The 9,582-nt window shown below is 39.4% G+C and overlaps 1 protein-coding gene across 1 annotated transcript; it reads right to left on the reverse strand.

Annotated features, from left to right (window-relative positions):
• Positions 1-5,241: 5,241 nt before the first annotated feature.
• On the reverse strand, positions 5,242-9,213 carry LOC117913122 (probable receptor-like protein kinase At3g17420). Its single transcript, XM_034828049.1, has 10 exons — positions 8,913-9,213; positions 8,733-8,815; positions 8,289-8,541; positions 7,549-8,181; positions 7,192-7,440; positions 6,935-7,098; positions 6,783-6,859; positions 6,557-6,704; positions 6,004-6,153; positions 5,242-5,865 (listed from the first exon to the last, which is right to left on the reverse strand). Exons 1-10 carry the CDS (start codon positions 9,202-9,204, stop codon positions 5,629-5,631), a joined length of 2,286 nt encoding a protein of 761 aa, XP_034683940.1. The 5' UTR covers positions 9,205-9,213; the 3' UTR covers positions 5,242-5,628.
• Positions 9,214-9,582: the final 369 nt, after the last annotated feature.

Consider the following 9,582-nt stretch of genomic DNA (forward strand, 5'->3'; position numbering starts at 1 on the left):
TAAGGAAAACCCATGTTACCCGTGTATGATCATCAACGAATGTCACAAACCATCGAGTGCCAGAAATATTTTTTATCCGGGAGGGACCCCACACATCACTATGTACTAGAGAGAAAACAGTCGAAGGTTTGTATGGGATTTGAGGATAGACTGTTCGAGTATGCTTTGCAAACTGACAAATTTCACAGTGATAAGATGCTGGATTTTTATTGATAAATAATTTGGGAAACAATTTTGCAAGGTAAACAAAGCTAGGATGACCAAGGCGATAGTGTAACATTATAATCTCACTATCTTTATTGACCTTAGAATTTGACACAGAATTGAAAGACTCTAACATACTCTGAGACTGTACGCAACTTGCTTGAGAGACTTGGTTTGAGAATTGGCCACATGAGAGGAGGTAGAGCCCGGAACACAGTTCAGCACTGCCAATCATCTTCCCCGATTTCAAGTCCTGAAAAACACACAAGTTTGGATAAAATTTAGTAACACATTGGAGATCACGGGCCAATTTGCTAATGGACAAAAGATTACAATCCAAGTTTGGAACATGGAGAACAGAGTCAAGATATAAGTCTTTAGTAAGTTTTATAGAACCTGTCCCGGCAATTTTTGACTTTGAACCATCAGCAATATGGACGGATGAATGACCATTACTTGGCTTGTAATTTTGAAGAATGGTAGCATCTCCTGTCATGTGATCAGAAGCACCTGTGTCCACTATCCACGACTTCATTCCTCCTCGATTAGCAGTGAAGGCTACACCGGTAGTACTGCCACTGCCAACTTGGCTTAATAGTTTCTGTAGCATCTCCATCTGCTCTTTGTTGAATGGACTCGGCTCGGGAACAGAGGTGCTCTCAGAGTTGGCAGCCACGTGTGCTCTGCCATCTCTGTCAGACCGTGGCTTTGGTTTCCAATCAGCCGGTTTGCCATGAAGCTTCCAGCAAGTCTCCTTATAATGGCCTGGTTTCTTACAATAATCACACCAAGGCCTATCCCGTTTTCTGACGATCTCCACCACTACTATTAAATGACCGAGTCGCAAGGGCAGAGGCATCCAATGTTGGGGCAGGTTGCTCTTTGGATCCCATCATCACTTTCTTTCTACTTTCTTCACGCCTAACCTCTGAAAAAGCCTCCCTGAGACTTGGCAGGGGGTTTAATGCCCATGATTCGGCCTCTAACATCATCCAATTCCCTGTTTAGTCCTAGGAAAAACTTGAACAGTCTCTTTGTTCCACAATTTTCCTGTATGTTGCTGCATCATCAGGACATTTCCATGAGTGAGTCTCGAATAAGTCAAGGTGCTGCCAATACCTTGTGAGTGTGTTGTAATACTGAGTAACTGTCTGCTCTCCTTGGCGGAAGTCATGTAGGGCTGATTCAACCTGAAAAAGTTCTGAAATATTTTCAGAACTTGAGTAAGTTTCTTTGGTTGCATCCCATATGTCCTTTGCAGTCCTAAACAACAAGAAATTTTCACCTATGTCATTATTCATGGAATTGATAAGCCATGACATGATCATGCTGTTTTCAATCTTCCACTTCCTGAAACCCGGTTCTGTAGTTTCTGGCATGACTGCTTCTCCAGTGAGGTACTCATCCTTTCCTTTACCGCAAATGAACAGCAACACAGATTGTGACCACTGTAAGTAGTTATGGCCATTTAATTTGTGTCCTGTGATGAGAATAGGAGAGGAATCACTACCACCAAGGTTTGGAATTTCAGATCTGCCTCCTAATTCTGGTGACGTGACGCTGGATACTTGTGATGATGCCATTCCGTATTTCGTCATGGACCGGAAAGGTAGAAGAACACTTCCCAAGGCACGTGCAGGGATTGGAGTTGAGAAAAATAGCCGGAGGACGTCGGAAAAGCTGATCGGAGGGCTCACGGAGGCAAAAAAGACCCCAAAAGAGGCACGTGCAGGGCTTGGATGGCAGAAACAGGTACGTAGGGTGGCTGGTCGGCGTCAGGCGAGCTTGGAGTAGGAGCGCGTCGCCGGAAAGTGGCTCACGCGCCCTCACGCGCCGGCGCGTGAGATGCAGTCGCCGGCCGGGAAAATGCGCTGGGCGGCGCGTGGATGGGTTTCTGGCTCCGGTGTTTTTGGAAAAGTTGTAGATCTCCTCCAGACGCTTCCTTGCGGTGTGAAAAAACCGTCGCCGGAAAAGTTCGCCGGAAAAGTTCGCCGGCGGTGAATGTTTTCTGACGACGATTCGACCGACCGGAAAGCGTTTTCTCCCTTGGCTCTGAGAACAGGGACTGATGACCGGAATGAGAGATGGTCGGATTGAGAGATGGCCAGAGAGATTTGGCCGGAATGAATGATGGCCTGAATACGAGGTGGCCAGAAGGGATTAGGGTTTCAGAAAACTGGCTCTGATACCATGAAGAATTTCTGAATTCCTTTATTGATCTTTAGGTACGCACCATACACATATATATACACAACTGACTGAATAAGAAAAAATCAATCTAACTTGATTCTCTCCTAAAATTAGGAAACTGAATCATCCTAAATGATCTCTCCTTCTTTATTGCTAAAATACTTTCCTAAATTAAAAAACCCTAACTTTGAATGCCAAATTTCAACAACTTACAAGGAACCCATGACTTAGATCTCTCATGCAACCTTTAATGCACCTAAGTTATGTACAATGCAAAAAAATGTCAAGTCAAATGCTCATAATATACAATGCATGAACAAGATAAATAGAAAATGAAAACTTGAATCGTATTATAAAATAATAAATTCAAATAAATATTACACCATGTCATATTTTTAAAGGTTCTATCCTAACACTAGATATCTTCATTTTTTTTACTTTATTAATGTTTTATTTCACTTTGTCATTTTATGGGGGAAAAAATGGATATGGTTTGATGGGATGATTTAGGTTGGAGAATGATTGTTATTACTTAGAACTATTGATATGGATGGATGATTGTTTGACATGAATGATTTGAATGATATGGATTATATGGACTATTTCTTTTATATTGTTTTTGTTAGCCCAAAGGTTCTCCTAATCGGGTTTTGATGATAACAAATCATGGTTAAGTGATTAATTGGTTTAATGGTTAAGAATCTCAGGCATAAACTCGAAAATTCTTCAAATGACCCAATGAATACAAGATCGAGACTTTTGGAAGACTTATGATCATAGGAAACGAATGTAAGATGAATGCATGAGTGCACTTAGGATTTTCGTACCGTTTCATGCAACTTAGAAAACTCAGTTTATTCTTTAAAACTTCGATTTCATTTAAACTCGAGTTTTAACAAATGTACCTTAGGCAAAATGTTTTAAAATTGACATAATAATTCACCTAAAGACCTTGCCTAAGTGTTAGAAAAGAAAGGAATTGAAAAAGATAGGTTTTCGGGACCAAAAGGCTCAACTGGTTGAGGCTATAGCGAACCGGCTCAACCGGTTGGGGAACCGGTCGACCGGTTGCCCTTGTCCAATCGAGGTCCGGTCGAGGGATACCCAAAATCTTCTCTCTCTCCCAGTAGTCTTCTTTTCCCGGTCGAGGTATGGTCGAGGACCAGTTGAGTACCGGTCGAGGCAACGATAACTTGTCAAGCATTAAATGCTCCAACAGCTAGTGAACTGATCGACCCCCTAACTCGACCGGTCAATGTTATCTTTTGCTTTTTTTGGCTCCCGAGCTTAGAAACTTATAAATTGAGAGCTCCACTTCATTTATTGACAAGAGAACACTTGCAATCAATTGTCTACCTACCTGTTCTTGACCAAAAAGCTTTCATTTCTTTCTTAGTGCATTAAATCATCACTTACATAACCTTTAGCACACTCTTGTGTGTCATCCTAATTTTGTCTTGTATTTGAGCTATCCTTAAGCTAGGTTGAGGGATTCATTCTTGTAAAAACCAAGTGTTGAAGCCTTCAAGAGGTTTGAATCTTGAAGAGATTGTGTAAGAGTTCATTGGAGCCGGAATCCAAGTGTAAGAAGATTGAAAGTTTGGTTGAAACTTCAAGTTAATGGAACCCTCACTCGGTTAGGAGATTAAGGAGAGTGAACGTAGGTAAGGAAGTGTCGAACCACTATAAAACCCGAGTTTGAATTCTCTAACTCTATCTCTTTATTTTGTTTATATTGTACTTGAACTTGTTGTGATTGAAAAGAATTTAAAAAACCCAATTCACACCCCCTCTCCCCCTCTTTTAGGTGTTTTTCTTAATTAAACATAACCTTTATTTTCTCAGTTTTTATACTTTTTTGTACACATTACTTTTCATTAGTAGTGATGGTTAGGTGTGTGTAGATCACAGTTTTCCAAGGCATTTGCAACATAGATTGGAAAACATTTTTTCTCTTCGTTGATAGGTTTTAACATATTTAGTTAGGATTGAGAGTATGGTTGATTTATAAACTTTGGTTGAGAATATTTGGGAGGGAGGGGATTTATTTGTGATCATTGTCTTATCAGAAGGGAGATATTGTTAGTGAAATATGAGCTAGCTTAGTTGAATATAAGTTAGCAATTTTATTCCAAACATTTTTAAACCAGTTTTAAATACTTCCCTAAGAGTTCCTTGGCCTTTGAAGATTCAAAGCTCATCAAGTGAAAAGATTGGCCACCACAAAAAAAAAAAAAAAAAAATAGTATGGAGTGCTCATGTGCATCTTGAGAGTGTTTAAGTGCTGGACTTGAATGTTTCTTAATTGGAACTCTTGTCATGAACAAAACATGGCCTTGATGTTTCTTTCTCTTTTTCTCTCTTTTTTACCATTTAAGATCTATTCTAAAGTAGAGAAAACAACCAAAAAGGGCCAGCATAAATTAAAGAACTCATCATCAAACCAAAAGACTTTAATCAACGTGAATCATCTACTTTTGTATGAAATAATCTATCATAACTATTTGGTCATATGGTTACCCATGTAATGTGAGAAATGGTATTTTTTCTTTTTCCTGCATCACAAAATCCATTAATCTTATGCTCCACACATCACAGTACATAACTTCATGCATCTATTAGGCACATAAAACCAGATAATTTCACCAACCCCTTCCATAGTTTCTATTACAACATGATATTCATCCAACTTGAACTATATGAAATACTGAAACATAAGGATCTCAACCAGCTACTTCTACAAAGAGAGCACAAGGAAAGCTAAGCTACTGATCGACTTATGAGCATAGATAGATATAGCATCAAAGTGCAGTCACAAGATGGAATCGGAGATAACAGATGCTGCTGTTTAATCCAAAGAAAGGTCGATCTACTGCAGTTAAATTCATCATATTTGGGTTAAGAGTTGATGGAGAGCAATGAGTTCATAATGCTCATGTCTACAGACTACTCTGTTATAGAATTTCAGCTACTCAGACACAAGTTTGACAACAAAAACCACTTCCATGGAACATGGAATGATAAACAACTACTTTGGCAAGGAGGAGGGCAAACCCTCTTGCAAACACCCTCTCTTCCAAGACCCAGGTTTAAGAAACCTAACAAAAATCAGAAACAACCAACAACATACAAAAAGGTAGAAAGACAAACTAAAAGTAAGGAATATACAAAGAATCATGCAAACCGAAACCATTTCGTCACTTGGATGATGGTTGAATTTCACTGGAAGTCTGGTTAGGCAAAGCTTGATGAGCGGCTCCATCTCCCTTGCAAATAATCCTCTAATGAGATGCTTTGCTCAGTGCTGCTAATAGAAAGTGAATCATCCTCCAAATCTAGCAAAGCAAGGTTAAGATGGGATTGAATATTAGAAGGAAAAGATTCCCCTTCCACTTCTTGTCCTTCCATTGCACTAACTTGTTGCTTTGCCCACTGGATAATTTCCATGTCACCTAGGAGGAGCTTCAAAACCTGAATTACAAGACAATGATTGAAGTTCAGATGCATGTAAAAGCTATATATGTATATATAATATAATATATATATATATATATATATATATATATGAGTGTCTGAGGGGATGAATAAATGGAACAAGCAATTTCTTACGAGACCAATTTGAGGCCGAAATCTAGGTGCACGTCGGAGGCAAAGTGTAGCAGCCAAAACCATTCTCTCAATCTGCGGATCATCATAGTTACTGTCCAAATCTGGATCTAACAACTTGGAAATCTTCCCGCTTCTTAAAATTGGCTTTGCCTGAATCAGCAACGCCCTTATTAGCCCAAATGAAGATGTGACTTCAAAAAGAAAGTACTATAAGGGAACACTTTCAAATTCACTTTAAAAAGTAAGTACTCCATTTTGTAAAAAAAAAAAAAAATTATTAACACACTAGTATCATACCCAACTAGAAAATGTCAAACTGTTAAGTAATATAAAGAATAATTCAGAAAATTCAAGAATTGTTTCGAAAAAAGAAATTTAGAATGACAATGTAAGCAGCTTCTACTCTTAAGGAAAAAAATTGAGTTTTTTCTTTGCTTGTGTTTTGAAGATTTATTTACGATATTTACCCCATTAACTCCCAAGCTCCCACACATATTTCTCTAGAGCAACTCAAGAATCTCAAATCTGTTGCAGCAATGTACGGGATACTCACCCACATAACTAGGCTCTCCTGGCCCTTTGGATATTCTGAGCTAATTGGCTTTCTACCTGAAAGAAGCTCAAGGAGTACAACACCAAACGCATAGACATCAATTTTGTCATTCACCTTCCCATACATGAAGTATTCTGGAGCCAAGTATCTGCAACAGATGGAACCGTCACCAACTAAATCTAGCAATCAATCACAAATATAGTAGCTAGAGAACAAAGTTACACACCCAAAAGTTCCCGCAACATCAGGGCAATTTTTATGGGAAGCAGTATTAGCCCATGCCGCAAGTCCAAAATCTGACAGCTGAAGAATCAAACAAATAGTACTGAGCATAGGAAGCTCCAAATACTTAAGGAAGGAACATTTAAAATACAGCACCTGTGGCTCAAAATCATCTGAGAGAAGGATATTTGAAGATTTGACATCCCTGTGGATCACAGGTTGACCACAGCCATTGTGTAGATAGTCCAGTGCCTCAGCTACACCTAGAGCCACCCTATATCTCTCTCCCCAACCAAATGTCATTGGATCCTTCTTCTTTCCTGATTTATGAAAACACCAACAAGAGAAACATGAACCAGAGAAATCATCAATCTTGATCAAATCTTTAAGTAGAATAATTGACTAATTGTTACCATGAAGGTTCTCTTCTAGGCTTCCTCTTGATAGAAAGTCATAAACCAAGAGTAGATTGTTGTCCTCAAAGCAAAACCCAAACAGAGAGATTATGTTCTTGTGATGTAAAGTAGTAATGATTTCAATTTCCAGCACAAACTCCTTCAACACATCCCCAGATTGCTTCAAAATTTTTACTGCCAGTTCCCTGTCATCTGGAAGACAACCTTTATACACCTGACTATTGCCACCTTTTCCAACCATGTTTTCTGAAAGTTGAAATTTCTTGAATTTTTAGAAAAATACTCAAATTTAATTTGGCATAAAAATAAATAAATAAATAAGTAAACAAAACCAATTGAGCAAGAAAATCAAACCTGGCCTGAAGTTAGACGTTGCCAACAAAAGTTCCTGGTAGGTAAACAATCTACAGGTGGATGAATACTTTTCATGAAGACCCTCCAACTCTTTAGGAAGGCTCTTTGCGGATCCATTAGGCAACTCAGGAGTAAAGCCCGCATCAGACCCAAGCAGCAAAATTGCACCTTTCTCCCCATCCAAGTTGGCACTATGATCTTCATCCTGATCAGAATCGGAGCTGCTATGTTTTTTATCAGGATAGACCACTGCCGAATTATGGCAGCTAGGTAATCTCAGTACCCATTGAGATAAAGGCATCTTTCTTAAAGAAGATTTCTCTGAGGATTGCCGGTTTCGTAAAAATATCCGGCGAAGGCTCAGCCTCACAGGTTTTAACTCAGGAAAGTCATGCACCACAACAGAATTTGAACATGAAACAGACTCCATTGGATCAATTGGAACCAAAGCAAATGAATTGTCTTCAATGCTCTCATCCTCATCAGACAACTCTTCCATTACTTGGCTACAATCCTTTTCTGGCAACACTGAGTAGGGCGAACAACTCAAGAAACTCCTTATGAGGGTATTCCTCCCACAAAGCGAACGGGCCTTCTGTAAGTAAGATCCACTATCTTGATTCAACACTACCACTGGACAGATTTAACCACAAAAAAAACATAAAATTAAATTAGCATCATTCTTGCTCCAAAATTCATCCATCTTCTAAAGAAAACATGTAGGAGTAAACAATTCCAACCTCGAGAATAATCGGTAGTCTTGGCAGTTGCTCTTCTCTGGAAAACAATTTTCCCGTTGTCAACAGCAAAAACCGGGAAATTACTAGATAGTTTTCTCGCACAATACTTAGCAACCCATGCTGGGGACCGCCAGATTGTGTGATTAGTCCTAGAAATTCCCACGATAACCTTCACATTGGCATGCGATTTTGCTTCCCGGACTAGAATTTTTGGAACTGATGACCCTCTACACACCTTAAGCTTAAGTTCAACCTAAACAATTCACCCACTTCAGTAACCAATTACACAGGGAAAAGAAGAACAAACCAACAAACAAACAATAAGCTTTACCCTCTATTTGGTTTCCCAGAAAAGCCCAGACGAAAACCATATTTTATTTTTCGTTTTCGCACGTTTTCTGACGAACCAAACAGAGAGTTGAGGCAGAGAAGAGCGAATTGAACCTGTTTCAAGTTGCAGAAACCTTCGTATGCAGCGAGAAGGGTTTTAAATGTATCGAAAAGAGAGAGAAGGGACGATTTCCCCCCTGCAAAACCACAGAGAAAAAAGAAATGATCGCAAAACCCTCAAATTTCACCGAATTTATTTACAAAACCAAACTCAAAATTGCTGGTCAAACTCACCAGTCATAGTGACAGCAGCTGCGTCGGTGAGCACATGAACGGCGACGACTCGATCGCCGGACTGCGCCACCTTGACAAGAGCCCACGTCAGCAACTCTTTACTCCGCTGATCCAGCTTCACTCCCACAACCACCACAGACCGGCCATCACCGCCGCTGCCGCCGCCTGATTCTTCTGATTCTCCTACCAATTCCATCCGGCTGTTCTCAGTTCCAGAAGGAAGATCTCGCAACGGCGTCGTTTTAAGATCTTGAAACGACGTCGTTTGTGCACCTCCCTCCTTCCTCTGCATGTTTCTGCCCACTCGTTGCATTTATTGGGAATGCGAATCGTGGAGGATGCCCATCAACTTGCTGCATGGGTAATATTCCCGTGTTTCGTCACACACTACCTTTCAATTCTGGCCGTCCGTTGGAATCTGATTACATACGATGATGAAGTGTCTGCCGCTGGATTAGAAAGGCAGATGACTAAGAATTAGGAATATTATTTAATTCATAATATTTTATTTTTTTCAAATCTTTAACTCAAATATGACTTCTTACGGATAAAACCAAATTCATCTTGAAAATTTCAGGTGACTCTTGTCTTGAAAACAAACTAAACTTCTCAATTTATTTAATTAAATATAATTAAAAATCTTAATTATTATCTATCTACCCAATTCTTA

The sequence above is a fragment of the Vitis riparia genome, chromosome 4 (assembly GCF_004353265.1).
Source record: "Vitis riparia cultivar Riparia Gloire de Montpellier isolate 1030 chromosome 4, EGFV_Vit.rip_1.0, whole genome shotgun sequence".
Taxonomy (NCBI): domain Eukaryota; kingdom Viridiplantae; phylum Streptophyta; class Magnoliopsida; order Vitales; family Vitaceae; genus Vitis; species Vitis riparia.

Coding starts and splice junctions, on each gene's coding strand:
- LOC117913122 (XM_034828049.1), bottom strand. CDS start 9,204: ATGCAGAGGAAGGAGGGAGGTGCACAAACGACGTCGTTTCAAGATCTT. Junction 8,182..8,288: donor GACTACCGATTATTCTCGAG/GTTGGAATTGTT, acceptor AAATCTGTCCAG/TGGTAGTGTTGAATCAAGAT. Junction 5,866..6,003: donor TTCGGCCTCAAATTGGTCTC/GTAAGAAATTGC, acceptor CTTGTAATTCAG/GTTTTGAAGCTCCTCCTAGG.